Source organism: Copadichromis virginalis, linkage group LG18 (assembly GCF_057382275.1).
Source record: "Copadichromis virginalis isolate Kocher_CV1m ecotype Utaka linkage group LG18, C_Virginalis_male_GT1.1, whole genome shotgun sequence".
Classification (NCBI taxonomy): Eukaryota; Metazoa; Chordata; class Actinopteri; order Cichliformes; family Cichlidae; genus Copadichromis; species Copadichromis virginalis.
Genome location: NC_140635.1, coordinates 17598790 through 17622127, shown reverse-complemented (window position 1 = coordinate 17622127; position 23338 = coordinate 17598790). Strand labels below are relative to the sequence as shown.

Here is a 23338-nt window from a genome sequence, read left to right as displayed (position 1 = left end):
CAGAGAAAAGGATTATAGTAACTGAACCAAAAAGCCAATAGTTCGTTGCCTGGCGCCTGTCTGGAACAGAAAAGGGACATGATAGTGAAGTTTACCACAAAGCAAAAGAAACGATTTTATATACACAGTAGTACATACACTGTATTTGTAGTTCCAGTTCACAACAGCTGTCCGATGGTGCTTTACAGTGTAAAGTAAAACCCTGCAGTATTAGCATGAACTCCCACAATCATACAGTCCCTGTAGGAAACACCCGGTGCCACCTGTGACTCAGGAGGTAGAACAGATCATCTACCAGTCGGAAGGTTGGTGGATCAATTCCCTGGCTGCTGTTAAATACACCTTAAAGTACTCTTGTGGAAGATACTGAACCCCAGATTGTGTGCACCCAAAGCTTGTATTAAGTGCTCAGTTAGAGCAGAAAAGCTCTATATATATAACTTCAATAAGGAAGATCTGTAATCACTGAGCAGCCTGCTTTTTAAAAAAATTTTTTTTTTTTTTGCCTGTCCCATTTGGTTCTTTAGCCGTCAGAATTGTTGTCTGAAGACCAACAAGGATACCCAATGGATTTACTTTGCCAAATGGATCATCACGGCATTGCCGTATTGGTCCATTTGATCAACCTTTGTTGTTATTGTTTATTTTATTTTATTTTCAGTTGTTACAGACGGGACAGACATGACTGAGGGATAGGAAAGGGAGAAAGAAAGAGGAAGGAAAAGAAAAACAGAAGGGAAGAGGGACAGTGAGAAAGGGCACTTAAAAAGAGAAAGAAGAAAAGAAGATCTCCTGGATCACCTGTTGAGAGAAAAAGAAGAGAAAACAAGCAAAAAAAAAAAAACCAGAGCAACATACTAAACACAACACCATCACGTTAATCTAGCTAAGTGTAAACAGCAGTAAATACTAAATATTGAATGTTGTTGTGTAGCATGCAGGACAGACAGCGCATAATGTGCTTGGAAATAGCAGCCAATAAAGGTGTAGTTTATGTCTATGAACAGTGAACACCCGTGTGCACACCTGTGTGGATCAGTGCGCTTGTATTCAAAAGGTTTCCCTGTGTAATGGTCTGCTAGAGGATGTAGAGAGCCATAACCCTGTCCCCCAGGGCATGAAGCAGGCATGGAGGAGATCCAGCCTCCAGACATCCAGAGGCCCCAGAGTGAGAGAGCCCAAGTCGGACCACCGGAGGGACATTCGTTCCACCCTTCTGAGAAGAGCTGAGGAGAGCCCCAGATGAGGGGTCACCCAGTAGCCACGAAGCAGAAGCCAGAGGGGGCTGCAGTGGCGTGCCCGCCGGCTCTGCCGGCAGCCAGCTGTGCCAGAGTGAACCGAGCCGCTTTCCTAGGCTGCCAGTCTGTTCATTACATCACTGCCACTTTCACACACTATCAAACTCAATGCCAACATCACCTTCTTGGAGCCAATCAGCCTCTACTCTATATGGTTTAAGTCTGTTTTCTCTGTCATTCTTCCGTTCAGGCTCTCATTTGTGCAACCAACCTCCTCCCCATCTCCACCTCACCTGAGTCACTCAGACCTCCATCCAACCTTCATCTTCATCTTCACCACCAGACATTGGGAGGTCCACTCTTAAATCCTCTCACCAATGGGATCTCGTTCCGAGTCTTATCACAGAATAAATTCATTCATTTCTCTTTCTCAATAAATATCTTTAAATCGTCCAAACGATCTCTCCTTATTGAATTAGCAGAGGACTTAATATGTGTTTCTAGAAAGATTTGTATAACACACAGAGACTAACAATTCTCTACCATTAGATGGCATTTCATAAGTATGAGCAGCTTCACTGTCTGCATCTCTTTATATTTACTCCTGCAGGTTCCCTTTAAAAAAAACTAACTGTGTGAACACAAACCAGAAACAGAACATGCCATATGACGCCATGCAGCTGCCAATAAATGCATTTAAACCTGGAATCTGGGCAGATCACATACAGTGGGGCAAAAAAGTATTTAGTCAGCCACCGATTGTGCAAGTTCCCACACTTAAAATGATGACAGAGGTCAGTAATTTGCACCAGAGGTACACTTCAACTGTGAGAGACAGAATGTGAAAAAAAAAATCCATGAATCCACATGGTAGGATTTGTAAAGAATTTATTCGTAAATCAGGGTGGCAAATAAGTATTTGGTCACCTCAAACAAGGAAAATCTCTGGCTCTCACAGACCTGTAACGTCTTCTGTAAGAAGCTTTTCTGTCCCCCACTCGTTACCTGTATGAATGGCACCTGTTTGAACTCATCATCTGTATAAAAGACACCTGTCCACAGCCTCAAACAGTCAGACTCCAAACTCCGCCATGGCCAAGACCAAAGAGCTTTCGAAGGACACCAGGAAAAGTATTGTAGACCTGCACCAGACTGGGAAGAGTGAATCTACAATAGGCAAGCAGCTTGGTGTGAAAAAATCAACTGTGGGAGCAATCATCAGAAAATGGAAGACATACAAGACCACTGATAATCTCCCTCGATCTGGGACTCCACGCAAGATCTCATCCCGTGGGGTCAAAATGATCATGAGAACGGTGAGCAAAGATCCCAGAACCACACGGGGGGACCTGGTGGATGACCTGCAGAGAGCTGGGACCAAAGTAACAAAGGTCACCATCAGTAACACACTACAATGGCAGGGAATCAAATCCCGCAGTGCCAGACGTGTTCCGCTGCTGAAGCCAGTGCATGTCCAGGCCCGTCTGAAGTTTGCCAGAGAGCACATGGATGATACAGCAGAGGATTGGGAGAATGTCATGTGGTCAGATGAAACCAAAGTAGAACTTTTTGGTATAAACTCAACTCGTCGTGTTTGGAGGAAGAAGAATACTGAGTTGCATCCCAAGAACACCATACCTACTGTGAAGCATGGGGGTGGAAACATCATGCTATGGGGCTGTTTTTCTGCCAAGGGGACAGGACGACTGATCCGTGTTAAGGACAGAATGAATGGGGCCATGTATCGTGAGATTTTGAGCCAAAACCTCCTTCCATCAGTGAGAACTTTGAAGATGAAACGAGGCTGGGTCTTCCAACATGACAATGATCCAAAACACACCGCCCGGGCAACAAAGGAGTGGCTCCGTAAGAAGCATTTGAAAGTCCTGGAGTGGCCTAGCCAGTCTCCAGACCTCAACCCCATAGAAAATCTGTGGCGGGAGTTGAAAGTCCGTGTTGCTCGGCGACAGCCCCAAAACATCACTGCTCTCGAGAAGATCTGCATGGAGGAATGGGCCAAAATACCAGCTACTGTGTGTGCAAACCTGGTAAAGACCTATAGTAAACGTTTGACCTCTGTTATTGCCAACAAAGGTTATGTTACAAAGTATTGAGTTGTATTTTTGTTATTGACCAAATACTTATTTTCCACCCTGATTTACGAATAAATTCTTTACAAATCCTACCATGTGAATTCATGGATTTTTTTTTTCATATTCTGTCTCTCACAGTTGAAGTGTACCTCTGGTGCAAATCACTGACCTCTGTCATCATTTTAGGTGGGGGAACTTGCACAATCAGTGGCTGACTAAATACTTTTTTGCCCCACTGTATGTAACTGTTCTGGTTTTATCTCAATAACTGCATATTGCTGAATATGTTTTTGCATTTATTTTTCATATTGCAGGCACAGCTTTTGGATTATATTAAAAAAAGAAGTGAACATTTAATATTTTGAGGTTTTTCATCACCTGACCAGCCTGTTCCAAAAGTAGTGCAGTATTCAAAAAAATTAAAAGAGAGAAAGAAATATAAATTCCCCCAAATCTGTTTTCATATTATGCATGTGGATCGCCAAAACAAGCAAAGTAACTAATTAGTGAGCTTGCACTTAGCTTACGTTGCTAAATTAATTAATCTTGGAAAATTGGACGCTCAGTTTTTCAAGTTATTAAACAGCAGCATTTTTCACCACAGTCAGTTTTGCTTAGTTTGTTATCACAGGAATCCCAGAGGAAGAGTTTCCAATGCTGGGATGCAATGAACTGTCTCTAATCCCCTTTTAAAATAAAAACAGAAACTAAATATGAATGTGTAAAATATTTGAAATCCTCCCCTGATCTTTGGCTTGTGTTTCTTTTACTCTTTCAGGAAAAATGCTTTCCAGGTCATAGCAGTGGATGGTGTTTGCAGTGGAGTTATACAGTTTCCCACAGCAGAAGAATGCTTGGACTGGCTTCAGGCAATTGCAAGCAACATTTCCAGCCTCACCAAGCACAATGTGAGTAAGAAGCAATAACAGTTGTTAGCTCTCGTGGTCCCACATGTAAACCAGCAGGAAATTGGTTTGGGTGTTCATGCAACACGCTTGCAGTTTGTGGATTATCTAACAGTTCCTTTCTGAATGTCACAACATTAAGGGCCGTAGACACGTACTAGTGGGCCTTCTCACTACGAATAAAGTTAAATTTTATTCCTGAGTGCTCGAAGTCACAATAACAGCAGCCTCGCTGTACTACACTTATTCCTTCCAGCTGCCAGTATGCACTCATATTATCTATAATTCATCCAAAAATATTGCATTAAAATGAAACCACAAGGCAGAAAGAAACAAAGAAATGACTGCGTTGTATTCTTTCTCTTATTGTGAATACAATTTTCCAAGCTCTACTTCAGCTTTGTGGAAAACCTGTTTATGTGTTTTCAGATGAGTGGTCATGCTCGGCAGGGGTCTGAAATACCAATACTGCTTAACAAGCTCCATTGCTGCACATCATTGCTCATATATGAAAAATTGATACATTTAACATTTTGTATTTTGGTTTATTTTCATTCATTTCCATGTAGAAACTTCTGGTATTTTTTGGGAATTACTAGATAGATAAAAACACGGGACCGACTGAGCAGCAGTAAAAATCAGGGATTTGTAATTATCGTGTGTGTGTGTGTGTGTGTGTGTGTGTGTGTGAGAGAGAGAGAGTGTCTTGGGGGGATAATGGAGCCCTGATTAATTAGAGTGGACGAAGTGAGGGACATACTAAACATAACACTGATGACTCACTGCCAGCAGTTTTAACAGTTGAGAATGTATTCCTGTTCTGGCCTGAGTACTTAGTGAAGGATGTGAGTGAGCTGGTAACATACAGTAGATGGATTTGCTGAAATAAAATGTGTCTTATTGCATGACATTTTAAAAAAATGTTTATTTTGACTTCACTCATCAGAAAGTGATCTTACGGTTCATTTTGCAGCTTGTCACTTGTCTTTTGGTCACATGCTGATGTGACTGAGTAATTCACATCAGCATGTGAATTGCATGTGAATGTGAATGCAGAGAATGTCCAGATGCAGTGTAATATTCCATGTGAGATGGGGGTTTTTTTTTCTGCACTGATTTGTTCATGAAGCGGTACTGCTGGTGGTGGCCTTGTGTCCTTGAGCGAGATACTAAGCCCCAGATTGCCCTGGATATTTCCGCCGGTGTGTGAGCTGCTGTGATAGCTTAAGTGCTTGGAAAAAAGCACTGTATGATGTGTGGATGGCTAAATGTGGCTCGCAGTGTAAAAATGCTTTAAGTGGTCAGCAAGACTAGAAAGTGTTACACAAATACACATCCATTCACCACTCACCATGGTCACAAACTGCATTGTTGTTGTTTACACTGCATCATTTACAACCTTTCACTGTTGTAGGAGTGAGCAGATTGAGGAAAATGCAGTGAAATATTGCACACAAATAAATTAAAACTCCACATTTAAAACTATGCGATCATCAATGTGATTACAGTTCATGATGAGAGGATGATGACTAAAAGGCTGAGAGTGCAAGCTGTCCAGTTGTTAACACAAATGTCAGAAGATGAAGATGGGCTTTGAAAAAATGTCAGAGGTTCCCTGTCTTAAAATTGCACTCTGTTTTCTTGGGATTTACAAATCTGTTATACTAACTGAAAGATATAGCCTCGAGGTCTGAACGGTAAAGCTAGTGGAAGCTGCATTCTTTCTAATGGCCAGCAGGAGGCGACTCATCTGATTACAAAAAGGAGAAGGTTGCAGTAGGGCTACAAGAAAAGTAGCCCACTATTCACTGAACCCAAGAACACTTTCTTCTAGTCCCCTATTCAGAAGGAGTCACTGCAGTGGGTAGCTCTGCATATTTTCAATTGAATTCAGTACAATTTTAATTATTATGGCTTCAAATTTATAACAACAGTTGTCTCAAGATGCTTTATGTTGTAAGGTTAAGACCCTCCAACAATAAACAGCCCCCTTTGAGTAAGCAGTGTGATGGTGAAAGGACTATTTGATGCCCTTCCTGACGCAACCCCAAAGGAATTTGTGTCTCCTCACAGCATCAAACCATGGTTGGCACATGTGTAAACCACTATGCTGTTGAATTACTACATTGAAAATATATTTAAAAATGATCCAAATCAAAAAAATTGTCTTACGGGAGAAATCAAGGCTCCTCCTGCTAGTGCTTTGAAACTGTTGAACATAAAGCTTTAGGTGACATCATGGCGACTCCTTCCATGCATGTTTGGGAATCACAAATCTGTCCAAATCTAAATCCAGATGCAGATGATGAGATATTTTAGTCTGGAGCAAATCACCAGACCAACATGTCTGCACAGTGTAGCTAACCACACATACTGTAAGTATTAGAGAGTATTACATAACTATTTAATTTGTGTTTTCCAGCTACATTGTGAGTCCAGATACACTTTAACCAGTCAGGGTCTGGCATATTTTAGAATTTGCATAATAATTGTATTTATATTACATGCTAATGTGCTTTGTGGTTTCATCCTGTTGTTATTCCACCACTATAAAACTGATTACGCTCCAGAGACAAATAAAGGATTTATTGATTGCTTGATTGTGCTGCACATCAGCCACAAATTGTCCTACAAAGATTTTAAAAACACCATAAAACCGCCAAACTTATTTGTGGCTTTGCATCGTGAGCTCAAAGTAAATGTTAATAGAGTGACTTAAGAACCGGAGAAAATCATGGAAACGAGATAGAGATATATTAAAATTAAGGCTCTAATGGGGGCCGGGGGTCATCCTTCACTCGCTTACATTTCAGCTGATCTGTTTGTACTCAAACACTGAAGCATTCGTCACGAAAAAAGTGCCTCCAGTTCTCTGGGCGATGATGGAGGAGGAAATCCACTCAGCACTGCACAAATCCCCATAAAGACTCCGTGATGTTCAGGTCTGGTGACTGGAGAGGCCATCCCAGTGTTCATGAAACCACTCTTTAATTTATTTAGCAGCGCACTTTAAGGCATCATTTGAAGGAGTGTGGAAACATTAGGAAGGGAAGTTTTTTTTACTCCATTGCTTCTAACAACTCCCACTAGTCAGCTGCACAGCGAAGCAACAGATATCGTAGGCTGAACTCGTCCTGCCGCCTCCCTTCCAAATGTAATTGTGAATCAAATCAGAAGTAAGAATGAGCTTGAATCGTGACTCATTCGTCATGACTCATTTCTTTCTTGTTTACTGCTCCCCACACCAGGTTATGTCTTTGTGCCTTGACCTTGTGGTTTCTTTAGCACAGCTGTGCTTCAGGTTTTCCAGCTCGTTCCAGTATTTTCTGCCGAGACTTGGGCTCAGAGGTGCTGATTCGATTCCGAGGCAATTTTCAAAGCTGTAGCTCAGTGGCATTGAGCAGCTCCACTGTTAAGTGTCTGTCCACCTCTGTCAGCGAGCTGTTCACCTTTCATTATGCAGTTGTTTGGTTTACAGTGTGCTGTCATGAATTTTGAGGCCAATTTTCTCAAATTGGAAGGCAATTTAGTTGTTTTTATAACAGCCGAAGACTGAATTGCTCTGTTATTTAGTTTCTAGAAACAACCGAATAAAGCACAAGCTCCCAGTGGTGGGAAGCACCGAAGTATATTTATACAAGTACTGTGTTTAAATATAAAGTTATTTATATTTTCTCTGATTTTCATTTGAACTAAACAATATTTATTCATTTAAAGGTTTTAACTGCAGCTGTTAACTTTAAGATTTCAAATAAGTAAATTAGAAGATATCAACAAGGAAGAAAAAAAGGTGTTTTTTTCACTTCTGCTGAACAGTGATGCTTATTATATAGATTTATTAAAAACCCCTGATATTTATCATATACTGGCATATATCACCTGTTGGAGAGTCTGGTACCCAGTGGATACTATTCTTCTTCTACTATGAAGTGCAATCCTGTGTAATGTGTAATCCAGTAAATTCATCATAACTTTTATTTTTACACTTACTGGCTAAATTTGTGCAGTTATACTATATAACTATATGAATATAGGGTGTTTTTGCTACTGGGCTCGTTAGCCTTTGGTGCAGTTCATTTGTGCAGCACTTGCACTCATTTGTGGACCAAGCAACCACCAAAAGACCCTTTGGAGGAGGGTTGTCTTTGTGCGGTTACAAACAAACTCCAAAGTGGTTTATTTCAGGTGAGAATGTGATCAAAGCCTGATCCAACCCAACTACCAGGTGTACGCTATCCTGTTGCCAGGTATTCTTTCCAGATGTGGAAAAGTATCATAGCTGTGTAAAATGAACCAAGGGCTCACTTGATATCTGCTAGTCCAGAACACAGCACCTTCTTCCTGTACTTACTTTTGCTGCTCCCGCCTGAGACAGATCTGCCCAATAACAGGACTTGAGCGTTCTCATGTGGTGTGTAGTGACACATTTTGATTCACTTTTGAGAGTTTTCTCTGTGTGAAAAGAAACCAACCCACAAGAAAAACCTGCAACTTTACAAACTGATCAGCTGATTTAAATTGCAGGTGTGAAAATGCCCTCAAAGAAAGGGTCCAAGTACTCCTTTCACCACTGCCAGCTCCTGTTGTGACGTAGGGTGTTTTTAGCCTCTTTAAACATTGCTTTGTTTTCCCCCTTGGTGTGGTTCATTTGTACAGATGTGGGCACAGTAATCATACTCAGGTAAAGACCAGAAAAACTGTACTGAGTCCGTTTGAAGGTGTTCTCAGTTCTCAGAGTGCAAACTCCAGAGCAGTTTGTTTGTTTTGCCTCGGGTGCCTGAAAAATCACACAGATAAATAAAAACTCATTAGGAGTAAATTATCCATGTTTTCCACTAATCCAGAATATGGTTCCTTCTTCCTGTGTTTACTTTTATGGCTCCTGCCTCAGACACATCCGGACTGTAAGCAGACTGGTTATTCGTGACGCATGTTGGTTCACTTGGAGCTCACTTGGAGTTTTCTTTGTGCAAAAAGAAACCAAACAATGAGGAAAATCTGCAAGTTCACAAGCTCATCAACTCATTGGAAGCAGAATGAACAAACTATAGGTGTGAAAACGCCACCTCCAGGGCGCCCACAAACTTCAGTCAAACTTCTCCTGTTTGTATTTTTAGATACGGTGAAATGTGCACAAGCTCCTGCAAAACTTGAAAAACCGGACCCTTCAGAATTTCCTAATTTGTGTTAGAACAGGATAGACCTGCCATCTGAACAAACCCACCGTCACCGCTCACATATATTCAAACCCGGCTCACATCCTGACAGTTCATCTTCTGGAAAAAAACCCCAAAAATCTTGTTTTCTCTCTGGACCCAAACTTCAGCTACATCTCACAGTAAGCTGCTGCGACATTTTCCTCCTTCTATAGGAGGACGGCATGAGGACCGGACAGCTTAATTTGGTGTTCAGCTCCTAAGGAAGAGTTATTTTGATAGTAAAGTGTGGATTAGGTGCAAGCGATACCTGTGATCTGAGGAGAATGTTTTAATTTAAAGGCTGACTGCTCACTCTGTAGTCCCCCCGCTTTTATTACCACAGAGAGAATGGATTTTAAAAAAAGGATTTCTTTTAGGAACAGCCTCGGGTCCTTGTGGAAATGACTCTATCTCATTTTGAAATTTGCATGCTTTGAATAAATGAAGTATCTCAAACCGTTTTCCTTCAGTGCCGTGGTTAGTATGTTAGCACGGAAACTGTAATTCATGTTTATTTATTCTTGGAAGCTTTGTCACTGATTGGCGGGCCTCGTGGGCTCCTGCAAATATGTCGACCTTGTCAGCTGTGTCTGATTGTTAGCAGGAGATATTTTAATGAGTTACTGACATTCTCACAAAATTTCACAGGTGAAGAAGATTAACCGGAATTTTCCAGTTAACCAGCAGGTAAGATGCTTTTCCTCCTGCAGCGGTTGCGTCTTAAGATCTTCATTTTGCGTTGTCGGGCATTCATTTCATCCTTATCCTGACAATCAGAAGTGAATATAACCAGTCAAGAAAAATAAATAAATTAAAAAGAAGCCATCTATTGCAGCACAAGAGGAGCGTTTGCATCATTTTTGTCCGTCCACTGAGACATGATCAGAAAACTGTTTAAGCGCTTTCAGCCAGTTAACTCGCAGAGCGTCATCTTTCATTTAAAAAAACCACAGCGAGGCTCTTCTTTGTTACTTTTTCAATCTGGTTTTCTGACCCACAAAGAGACATGAATCCACTTGACAATTCATTCAAGAAATGAAACAGCGTGAGACGTGCCTGTCCCAAATCTTTCACTTGCTTGCAAATTCTTTAAAAAAACCCAAATAAACAAACAAAAACCTGCAAAAAGAAAAGCAAACAAATAATTTTCTCTTGGCACAGTCAACCTGTTGCTTCCTGAAGAGTGATGCTATGATATCTTTAATATCTGAACTGATGTCTTGCAGCACTGCCGATTGAGGCTTTGCTTTCTTTTTCTTCATTTCCCCGTCTGTCTAGCTGCTTGTCCTTGCTGCGAGTGCTAAATTACAAAGCGTTTGCTGGGGTACGCAAAAGAATGAAGTACACACATCAGCCACAACATTAAAACAGACAAAGTAACATCACATGAATGTCAGGCACCAAACTTTCCGAGCAGAACGCTGCACCGTAGCAGGTGGTAGGTGGTTTTAATCTCGTGGCTGATGGCCGTGTGTCATCATGAATCAGTGTCAGTTTTCTCTGTAACTTTCCTCACCCATACACATCACATGTAATTGTTTTGGTCAGACTACAATATAAAGGACTGAAAAGGTGTACTTGTGTAATTGGACACATAAACAGATCCGTAAAGTGTGAGAAATGAAACTTTCGGGTTAATTTTTTGACTCACATTAATAAACTTTAAACTAATGCATCAGAGAAGAAAAAATGCACTAATACAATCAAATACTAGTCACTATAGCTTTACAGGTGATATGAAGCTATGGTCAAATATATATTTCAGCTCAGTTCAATTCAATAGTTTATTGTCCTACAAGGCAAATTAGGTTAACAACAGGGGCCACGACAACTAACACCTGCAGTAGGTCACTACAAAAGCTCAATGATGGCCCCTTATTAAATATAACCCCTAAAAAAAGTCTTGTCTGCTTAAAGCAATGGGACAAAATGCTATAAACTATTTATTAAATGCTGTTTTTAAAAGCTTAATAGGTAACTAAACCTGTCATACTGCAGTATTAAACACCTATAGGCATTGTAAACCTTTGTGGGCAAATCTAATAAACTGTTGCTTTCTTGTGTTTTTATGTTTACTTTGTGACCTTAATTTATCAGGTTTTTCAATCTGTTGGAAAAAAAGAAAGACTACTGATTTCCAATGCTAAAAGAAAAGTTTGTAATTTTAGTAAATTCACTTATTCGCTGTCCTTTCTGAGACTCTGATTTCACTCTCTGTGCTAAACGTGAAGCTACCACCCTCAGCGTTGAGACAGGAAATTGGGAAAAGGATAGTCTTTCCAAAAATAACAAAATCCTACAACATCCCTAAAGCTTAATGATTAATACCTTGTAGCTAGAGCTGGGCGATATGAGATTTTTTCATATCACGATATGTTTTTTTCATTTCAGGCAATAACGATATCTATCACGATATAAGCCAAATAACTATATTTGTAAGATTTAAATGTGCCGTTGCTCACAAGTAAAATGTGAAATAATCAGCAGCTTGTTTTTATTTAAATATTTATTTCCCATAATAAGTTCAACAGGGTAGATGTACTTAAGGAACATGAGACTTTTTCAGATAGATAAAGGCAAATATTGCAAACTACACAAAAGGCAGCCGCTAAAGCGTTTAAGTTTCAAAATAGAACAAACGAAACAGACTAAATTGTCAATTCCACTTAGAAACAAAATATTAATTCTAAAAATAAATCTTAGTTTGTTTTACAGAAGATCAGACAAAACTGACTAACTTTTGTCAATATCAAATAAACTGAGAACTAAAAGGAAATTCTCAATCTCTCCTTGTTGTATAGCTGAGCTTTTCAAACAGTTTTAACAGTTACTTTAGTCTGACAAAAGCCGAATGACGAATTAGCGCTTCCAGTCAGAGACTGAGGCTACGTCCACACGTACACGGGTATTTTTGAAAACTGAGATTTTCCGTTTTCGTTTTAAAAAATAATCCCGTCCACACATAAAGGCAGAAATGAAGGAAAACGCTGCTAGGAACATGCCAAAGCAGCAGGTGGCGCTAGATTCCTAACCGTGCAGAAATGTTGGCCAATCAGAAGTCTAGAAGCCTCGGTGGGAAAAAGTAAACAAAGCTGGGGCATAGAAGCAGAACCGAGTCGTGTGTGTGGAGGGACAGTAACTGTGTGTATATGTAAGCATTTAAACACTGCAGAGTAGAATTAACAGTATTGTAGAAATTCATTTCACCAAAACAATAACGCGGCGCACAGTGTGACGCATGCACCAGTTTATTGTATTTCCAGACTTGCTTTCGGCACAATTTACAGTGCACGCTACTCTGTTTTTTTGTCAGACTTGAAATAGCCGAAATACCTTCCCACTACGGAACTTCTATGGCTCTTCCGTTCGACAATCTCTCCGGCATTGGAACCATCATCTGTTTTCTCTTCGGTCACGCTCGGTTGATTTTTCTAGTCGGCACACTCATTTCCTCCATTACCCGCTGGCTGCTTCCCAAACAAACACACGTGCGGCTTGGCACTTGTGCTATATAGTAACAAGTCACGCGACGTGACGCTGCGGCTGTGATTGGTTCGGCTCCGCGCTACTTAATTTGGATTGGCTGACCTTTTTTTTTTTTTTTTTTTTTTTTTTTTGAGGACAAGAGCGGCGAGGTCTATCGCGATAGCTTAATTTCTCTATCGAGTAAAAGTTATATCGCGATACATATCGTTATCGTTCTATCGCCCAGCTCTACTTGTAGCTTATGTGTTTAATCTTTCCAAAAAAAACCACAGTGTAAAACAACAAGCCAGCGTCTTTCGCGAGAATTACGTGTCACACACACAACACTGGTCAGCACCAGGCAGAGTGTGGACCCAATTGCAGGATTTAGAAGCAGAACTAAACTCAAAACAGCTTTACTGCTGGAAAACTCACAGGAAAACTAAAATGCAAAAACTAAGATAGCTGGAGTCAAAAATGCAGGAGACTCAGAATCTAAGAGAAAACAGGTAAAAGGGAACATGCAGCTCAAGAGGACGACGTGACAAAGAACTGAGGACTTAAATACACACATGAGGGAAGAATGCAGAGTGGAGAGACCTGATAAATCATCTCTTAAAACCAAAACAAATCATGAACTCAGAAAGAGCTCAGGGTCCAAAATGCAGGGACCCTGAAAACCAGTCACCAGTTTGTTCACTGATCTTGGCCAATTTGGAAATTCTGAACTGGGTTATTTATAATAATTGATAATTTGGTACTTTATCTTTGGATTTTTATTAGAATAATAACATGTTCTATTTGCTTTTAAGAAATTATAGAGTTAGCTTTGTGAGACGTTGGCAACTCTAGGTTCAGGGTGTACTCCTTCAATGAGTCCTGCACGTGTTTGTATAAACGACTCAATAATAATCAATAATGCTCAAAAATAAAATATATAGCATAAAACATATAATAGCTTTAAAATAGTAAAAGGGGGGTTAGGTGGGGTTAGCCAGTTTTAATCGCATTTTGACTAAAACCCAGCGACAGATGCACTAAGCCAGCAAATAAATTTATGTTAGCAAAACAAATTAATTTAAAGGCAGGGGCTGTTTCAGTTAGCAGGGGGGCCCACAGGAAATCCGAGTATTTAAACTGAGTCAGTGTAGAAACAGCCCCCCCCGGTCATCTCTGTGACATATTAAAAATGTATTATTATGTGAAAAGTGGCACTGCACAAGGGTTTAAATATAATTTTGTGTTGGGAAATTGTTTTGTAAAGTGAAAAAACTGTATTTAGATAATAATAATAATAAGAAAAGCTACAATCCTACTTACGTAGCTTAATAGTGCACAGGTCACATATTCAAAATATATTTAAAGTAGCTAAAGTAAATGTTTTCATTAGGTGGAATGACCGCTTTCTGGGCCATATACGTAATATTTACTGAATATTGAATTACTGACATGTAAATCTTCATATTGCTGCTGTTGATGTCTGATTTTAATCACTTATATTGTTGTTGATCTGTTATGATACATTTTAACAACGAAACAACAAGTAATTAAAGCTTTCAAAATAAAAGCAGAATAACGTGGAAATAAAACCTCGTTGAAGTACTCGTTAAAGAGCTAATATGCTCCATTCTAATGGTGTTGGAGATCACAAGATTAACAGTACTCTGATCTAGTGCTTTGGTGGGAAGGATACACCAAGTAATCCAGGGGGGCTGGTGCCACCCCATGGTGGGGTTCTGGACACACCCTTGAATATAGACATACTTTTTTAAGTTTTTTAAAAGTTTTTTTTATAGTTTTTTTTTTTAACTTTGATGAGAAATACAATTTTAAACAATTAACTCTGCTATTTTCCCTTTCATCTAATTTTTTGTGAAAGCCACAGGAAACCAAAGGCAGATGGGAAAAAGAGCTGTATGTAGCCATGGAGCCACACGTTTGAGACATCTGAGCTCGATGGAAAATAGATTTTAATTTAAATCTTTTGTTATTAAAGGATCATAAAACCCATAAAGTTTATTCAACTTTAATATTAGATCAGTATTTCTCTTAAAGACTACAGTGCACTGCTTTTATGACTACCGTACAAGCCATTTGTACTCGGTCAAATATAGCAGCACCGAATAACCACTAAACTAAACTGACTAAAGTCTGTTTTTAGAGCTTTTCAACAACTATTCATTAGATTTTACAGAGTGGCATAAAATAACATGCCTTTGTTGTCTTTACCCTCTGATAGATTATCTACATGGGCTGGGTTGACGAGAAGGAGCAGGACTCCGTTCAGGACCGAATGTATTCACCAAAGTTCCTCGCTTTGAGGGGTTCCTCCCTCTTCAAGTTTTCAGCACCTCCTGTAAGTTTTCCTGCCAGCGTCTGCATTTGAATGGATGTCATTCAGCTCCATCGGGAGATTTTCATTTGATGCTAATGTATTGTTTAGGGAGAAAATGCTTAGGCAAAAAGGAAGCAGCTCACTCATAATCATTTGTGCTGCATTGATCTTTCACTTGATTGATGGCGATCATTAAATCTGTTTACATTCTGCCAGCCACTTAGGTGATTATGACAAGAGGGATAAGCTGTCGATGGTCCGGGAGATGAGAAAAGATTGATAGATAACTGAAATTGCCTTCTCAATGTGAATGTGCTGATATAAATGGAAAATGCTAATGTGAATAGATGGTGGGATGTAGGAGCCTGCCTATTCAGCAGTGACGACCAGATTCTTTATTGTTGAAGTTACCTGTGACAAATATTTCCATTCACGTGGCAAGGAGACAGCTGAGTCCGACAACCATTCATCAATAACTGTGGACACAAATGGCTATTGTACAGTCATGTTTTAGAAATCTGTGGATGGGCACGGCAAGCCTTGAGGGCTTTGGATTTCAAACATTTCTATGAAACTATAAAGAGTATAGGTTGGTGGCTTCTTTTCTGTAGACTTTTCAAAACCAAAAATGTAAATGTTAAAGTGTAAAAGATTAATAAATGAGTTTATCTGTTGTGTTATTACTTACAGTGTAACCTCGGATTTGTTCTAAATTACATAACATTAACCAACTGTTTTATATCAGTGGGTAAAAGATTACAGTAAAAACAATTCTTGCTCAGTACAACAGACTATATAAACTTTTTAGAGCCAGCATGATATTACCTATTAGTATCACTGTAGGAATCTATAGAATAGGTAGGAGCCAGGTGCTGCTAAACAATGAACTGATCATCAGCAATGCCAGTCTTCCCAGGAGTGGATGCCCCTGCAAATTTACTACATGATAAGACCATGCAATGCTCAGAGAAACTGCAAAAAATGTTCATGATAATACAAATAGAAAAAGACTCAGTAAGTATGAAAGGAGAGAGCCTCTGTTCTCTAAAAGAACATGGCAGCTTTAGGTTTGCAAAGTTGCATTTGAACAAACTCCAAGACTTCTGGGACAATGTCCAAAGTGGAGACGTTACCCACAATGTGCAACATCACAGCATATCAGCACAAACACGTAATACTGACTGTCAAGCACGGTGGTGGAGGGGTGATGATTTGGGTACCCTGCAGTCACTGAGTCATCGTGAATGTCAGTCTGACTCTGGAAGCTAAAGTTTGTCCTGTTACACTGGATCATGTAACAGGACAGGGATCCCAATCACATCAGCAAATCTAATACAGGATGGCTGAAAAATGGCCAAGTCAATATCCATGTGTCTTTCTGTTGTAAACTTTCTATGGGGATTGGCCCCTCTTTTGGAGATAGCCTCAAGTGGTCATTAGAGGAACTGCAGTTTTTGGAGTTTATAGTAAATATAGCGGCTCTTTATTTGATTTTATATTTCAAGAATGAAACACAAACTTATCTTTATGTTGTCCTGACATTGTTTTGGTTTTTTTTGTTGCAAATAATTGCAATATTATTTAAAAGTATTTCTACCAAAACAAATACATTCCTCAAATAAAATTTGAAAATTGGATGTGACATTTTCAGGTGACAACATGGGACTGGACGAGAGCAGAGAAAAGCTTTACTGTGTACGAGATAATGTGCAAGATTTTAAAGGTATGTCGGTCCTTCTTTTAATCTGCTTCCCTGAACATTTACAGAAGCATCTCTCAGATCGGATACACTGAGAATACTAAGTAGCAAACTGAATCTGAGGAATGCCCTTATATAACTCACTTATTAATTTGCATGTGTTCTTTTCCAGTCCCACAGAGACACTCAAGGTTCACATTTCATTGTTCATTCTCTCCAGGTTCGAGGTCACTTTGAATTTCATAGTGGGAATTTATCTCGAGTTCATTATCTAGAAACTCATTATGGCAAACCTAATTCATATAGATTCACATATTCAATCAGATATACAGTAGGCTGACCTTAGACTGCCTGTACAATTTAAGTTATGTAAAGCTATGCAAAGACCCATAAGAGGAAAACATTGTCTGCTAAAATGCTTTAGTAATTCGCTTCAGGAGACTGCCTTGCTGTACTTATTTTAGGACAGTGACCTTCTGGACAAGAGGAAGCACTGCTTCAGTGTTCAGACAGAGAGTGGGGAGGACATGTTCTTCAGCGTGGAGCTGGAGTGTGAGCTGCTGATCTGGGAGAAAGCTTTCCAGATGGCCACTTTCCTGGAGGTGGAGAGGATACAGGTCTGCGCCTGAACGGCAGGAAATGTACCGGGAATTGTGACAGTTTAAATCTTGCATGCGGTTCCTTCTCAGTTGTTTTAGTGCAGAGATTGATAACGCCCACATGACTTTTAGCAGAAGAGCAAAGATGCTCTTGTGTCCTTATGTAACTCCTGTGGTTGACATCTTCTTTTCTTGTTATGCAGTGTAAAACGTACGCCTGTATTATGGAAAGCCACCTTATGGGACTCACTATTGACTTCGGCATGGGCTTTGTGTGCTTTGATGCTGCGTCAAAGGTGAGTGAAGGACAGTGTTTTGTCATCAATACAAAAATGGGACACTTACAATAGGAGATTCATTATTTTACCCAGTTTGATGAACCTAATCACGGCACCCCAGCTTCCCCTTTTCCTTTTTATGGTGCTGCTAACTTATTCTGCACTGTGTGCATTTTGAGTTTGAGCACATTCGTTTTGACAGCTGGTTCCCCCAAGCTCAAACGTCTCACTCCTGCCTGCAGTTCATTTTGGCCTTTCACCAGGTCTTAGAGCAGACTACTCAACTGGTGCACATTATGTGGATGAGCAGGACACAAGCACTGACATATTGTTCTGTAAGATTTTGGCCCTAATTCCTGCAATATGAAGCTCCAGTGTCCCCCAGGGATGATAAAAAATGTTGCCAGAATATTGTTTACAGGCAGAAATGCACAAATTACAATCCAAATGTAAACTGCAAGTGCAGACAAATACATGGAGCAGAATTACTCCATGATTGAAAGCTGGAAAAGGCAGGATTTAAAAACCGGGTTAATGTGAATTTCAGTGAGGAAGAAAAAAGGCAGGAATATAACTGAGGTGTTTATTCATCAGAATTTGCCTTTCCATAAAAAATCTTAATGAAACATACAATTAAAAGGTGAAAGCTATCAGTATGATATCAGTACAGTAGATAAGATAAGATATGGAGACAATATGGCAAACACAGGAACATGTATAATGTAAATGTGGCTAGAACTTGTGTGTAAGACAGTCTCTTTTCAGCCTACAGTGCACTATTACACTCATGCAACACAAATATTCACATCCTCCACTTTTGCAGGCTGAGTGAAAAAAACACATGAGAAAAAAACATCATTTTTTTCTTGATGGTTGTTTTTTTTTTGGAGATTTTAAATCAAAGGGCCACTCGTGTATCATAAAAAAGAAGTACACCCTGGAAGAAACAGTTGTAACAGTGATTTAAATAGGAAACAAAGAAATCATGGCTCCCGCTGACACTCTTTCTCTTGTTAAACTGATGACTGATGCAGTCACTCTGGTGCTTATTTTTGGAGAAAAAAAACTGAGGCACTTATAGTGCTGTTTAACCTATACAAAACAATAGAAAATAATCAGAGCAAATACCAAGCACTAGGTCACTATGTTAGATAACTTTGGTTACTGGAGACAAAGTATGCAATCAATGAGAAACGTTGAAAACATCACATCTTTAAAATCTTCTTGCTGTTTATTTTGTTCTGTTTCTCCGGCCACTTAATTAGATTCAGCTGTTTGGTAGCTAAAATATCTAATCAGCCCATAACAGGATCTGCAGAAGTTCAAACTGAGTATCAGAATAGGAAAGGAAGGTGATTTCAGTGACTTTGAGCATTGGCTGCTCTGAGTATTTCAAAAACCTGGATTTTCCCACAGAACTGTCTCTAGAGATTATAGTACAAGGTCCAAAAAAAGAGGAAAATATCCAGTGAGCGGCAGTTCTTTGGGGTAAAGAGCATCAAAGGATGCAGCAGATGCAGCAGGAACAGTAGCTCAAATAACTACGCGTTACAACCAGCGTGCAGAAGAGCACGCCAGGTGTCACTCCTGTCAGCTAAGAACATGAAACTGAGGCTACAGTTCACACTGGCTCACCAAAACTGGACAAGAGAAGGCTGGAAACACGTTGCCTGGTTTGAAGAGTCTCGACTTCTGCTCTGACATTCAGATGGTAATGCCAGAATTTGACGTAAACAATATGAACGCATTGATCCATGCTTCCTTGTATCAGTCGTTCAGGCTGGTGGTAGTGGTGTTGATGGTCTGGGGGGTATTTTCTCAGCACATTTTGGATTCCTTAATATCAACTGATCATTTACTCACCAAACCCTTCCTGGGTAATGTTGCTAAACCTGTCAATCCCTTTATAACTACAGTCTATTCATCTTCTGATCGATTCAGCAGGATAACACACCATGAGCTCAAACAAGCTCAAACTGGTTTCTTGAACATGACAGTGAGTTCTCTGTACTCAAATGGCCACAACACAGTCACTAGATCGCAATCCAATAGAGCACATTTGGATGGCGGTGGAACGGCAGATTCACATCATGGATGCGCAGCCGACAACTCTGCCGAACTGTGTGATGATGTCATGTGAATACAGACCAAATCTCTGAGGAATTAGTGCAATACTGAAAGGAACTAGGAGGGTATACACTCGCCTAATAAAGTGGGCGGTGAGTTATTTTGCAGTTAATTAGATCATTTGTCCCTGAAATGAACAGCAAGACTGAAATGATAGGTTTTCATATAGTCTGTATATGACCTACTCATCGCAAGCAGCTTTTCCTTATCTAGCATTACAGTTGCCCTGTGAATGAAAAATAATATCTGATTTCAATAAACTGAATATTTAAAACAAATAAGCAATATAAATGATTGTTACAAACATTCTCATTATACAGGTCATTAAGCACTCGTACTGCTATATTTTGGATTGTAATACTGACACAGTAATGTGCAAGCCTTGGTTCAATGCTTCATGCAGTCAAAATGGAGATGCTTTGATTTAGTTCAGGATTTGTGGTAATTTAATCATATCAGAGTATCAATATTTACTTCTTTCTTTTCATCTGTAAATGAACTGCAAATTAATGTGTTGATTTTGTGGTACAAAATAGAGGAAAAGTAAAAGCAGGAATAAAAATGAGCATTGCACTGGTCGGGTGTGGCTTTAGGAGGAAGCTGATTTTGTTCTTTATCTTTCATGCAAGAAAGATACAGAATATGAAATGCAGTGATTGACATGAAGGAGATGGTGATATCGGCACCTCTGACAAGGTTAGCGGGAGCCAGATTGAATTTTAAAGGCAAAGCAGAGGAGAGGTGACACTTCTGTGGCTGCACACCGAAAATGCTTCGTGAATATCTGCTTTAAGTTAAATGAAAAATGTTCATCTTTATTGCAGGGCTAAAAGATTTAATCAGACTGATGTTGCAGTTTTAATTAGGCTGGTGGGAGTTGTTTCAACAGTATAGGAATGTGCAAATAACTTGGCTAGCTGTCTACAAGAGGAGCCATGAAACTGAGTCAATGCACAGCTTTTGTTTATTCGGTTCGGCATTAATTGAATCACCGAAGCTCTGCTATGCAGGTGAAATTACTGTGGCTGGTTAAATTTCCCCAGTGGTAAAAATAACACTCCAGTTTCTGGTTGATCTGCTGACGTGCCCCATTTCTCACCGGATCCGCGTGGATTTTAACGTGACTTATTCATGAAAAAAGTGACACCAGAAATGATTCACAAATCTGAGCGCGGAAAATAAAGACATTGTTTTTGCTTTAGTTATGTTGTTGCGTTTGCGTTTCAGGCAGTGCTGTGGAGATACAAGTTCTCCCAACTAAAAGGGTCGTCTGACGACGGGAAAAGCAAGATCAAGTTTTTATTCCAAAATCAAGACTCCAAATCTATCGAAGCAAAGGTAATTAAATTTGACGGATGTTTAATGTTGCATGCCAGAAAATAAGTCAACAAGATTTTCAAAGCAGCACGGCTCTATAAAAATTAATCGCTCGTGTGTGATTTGAGGATTGATTTTCTGTCTCTCTCAGGAGCTGGAGTTCTCAAACCTCTTCGCAGTGCTTCACTGTATTCACGCTTTTTTCGCTGCCAAAGTCGCTTGCCTGGACCCGATGTTTGTGGAGAGCCAAGGCACCGCGACCACCACTGGGATCGCTTCTCTTTCCAGTCTCTCCTGTAATTCACAGACACCTAAGCTGAAATACGCCACTTGACAGGTGCTGCTTTCACTGACCCCTTTTAAAAAAGGACGCTGCACTTAATCATGAATGTGGCCTGTGTCGATGGTGGACAGGAGACCTGGAACACGTACAAACTCGGACATTATGGGGGGCAGCTGTGCGCACTGCTGGAATAAAAGACCTCTTTGTGAGAGATTACTTGACGTGTCTGCAGATTTCTCAGATTTCTGGAACAACTGTGGGCTGAAACTTCACAGAAAGACTCAATGGACACATAAGGTGTGACTCAAAAGGGTTTTTTTTAAATGTGATTTTGTCTCAGACATCCTTATAATCAATTACAAAAGAAAATGCAGTTCTTTTCCCAAGCCAGTCTGCTTTTCTATGTAATTTTATTGACCACTTGCAGTTTAAGCAACATAGATTCTAGCCTTTTCCCCACTTCAGATGGTACATCACTTGAATTTCTGCAAGGTAAAGTGTGGACACTGGATATGATGGTATGGTGTGTAATTTGTGATACTTGATACCTTACGTTTTCTTTTTTTGGTGTGTTTTTGAGGTGGAAACTTTTATCCATAATTCAATTTGCTGAAAGAAAAACCATTTTTCAGATTAGAGTCTAACTAAAAGCTAAATGGCAACATCAGTCTGGTCTTATAACACAAAATCAGTTTAATTTTGACAAAATTTAATTACACAGATGTTCGCTGGCAGCGTTGCTGGATGAAATGGATTTCTTTATATTAATTTCCTCTTTTCTTTATATACCTGTGTGAGGTAAGAATATGTCTATGTCTTGGATTACTGACTATGAAGGCACTTTGATGATCAGCTTCACCATCAGCTCAGCCATAAAGGGACGAAAACACTCAAAACATGATTAGAAACACCTTCCACGATGTTTATAGCACTTTTGATTTTTTACCCCCAAACCTGATTATGTAAATAAACACTGACATTCAAATGAACTCAAAGAATTATGAATTATGGTGATTACTTGAGGGATTACTTGTAGGGATTAAGGCATTTGTTAATTTGATGTGCACCCTAGACAACTAGGTAGATAGCTCATAACCTTGTGCTCTCTTCATCATTTACTCTATGGACCAATTTAGAGGAATAAAATCAGCTATGGTGTATTTTTGAAAATATTTTACCTTTGTTTTTTTGACCTGTAAATAAAACAAAGAGGAACTTTACATTCACAAATCAGAAAAAAGTAGGAGGAAAATAGAAATATGTAGCACCGTTGCCTCCAGATGTTCCAGACACCCCTTTAAACTCTGCACAAACTGTTTGTAATGCTGCAGAGCGACAGCTAAACTATCATAGTCAAAAAGAGTTCAGGTCAATTAGCGCAATTAGTGATGCTCTTACCTTCCATTTACAAAGAGGAATCCAAACACAAGGGGCCCGTTGGTAAGTAAACTCTAGAGGATTGCGAATTAAACGGGGTCAGTGCTTTGTACTGTGCGGCCTTGTTAAGCTGATACGAGTGTTTGATGGGAACTAATGGTGGTGCAGTCTATGCAAAGAAAGTCTGAGCTTTTGTGCTTTAAAATTATCCTGGTCGCATATACCCTTATAACACGAGATCTACAGAGTGAGGTTGATTTTATTTTTTGCAGATGTTTTATTAACAAATATCCTGTGTAATAAATGAATAAATGAGACCTTTTATATCATGGCTCACTTGTGGTCGGCTTTACTTTTTTACAGTTTCTGGCTACGCCGCTGATTTTACGAAGAGAACTCACTTTACTTTTCTTGAGAAGTCCTC

The 23338-nt window shown here is 39.6% G+C and overlaps 1 protein-coding gene across 3 annotated transcripts in view; it reads left to right on the top strand.

Annotated features, from left to right (window-relative positions):
- sntg1 (syntrophin, gamma 1) overlaps positions 1-23245 on the top strand; it is a 42819-nt gene extending 19574 nt beyond the window's left edge. For all 3 annotated transcript variants that reach the window (XM_085438507.1, XM_085438506.1, XM_085438505.1), the window contains 8 exons: positions 4110-4239; positions 10083-10121; positions 15139-15255; positions 16886-16957; positions 17398-17550; positions 17736-17828; positions 21165-21275; positions 21406-23245. In XM_085438507.1, coding sequence (XP_085294633.1) covers positions 4110-4239; positions 10083-10121; positions 15139-15255; positions 16886-16957; positions 17398-17550; positions 17736-17828; positions 21165-21275; positions 21406-21588 — 898 coding nt within the window. In that variant the 3' untranslated portion in view covers positions 21589-23245. The remainder of the gene's footprint in view (positions 1-4109; positions 4240-10082; positions 10122-15138; positions 15256-16885; positions 16958-17397; positions 17551-17735; positions 17829-21164; positions 21276-21405) is intronic.
- Positions 23246-23338: the final 93 nt, after the last annotated feature.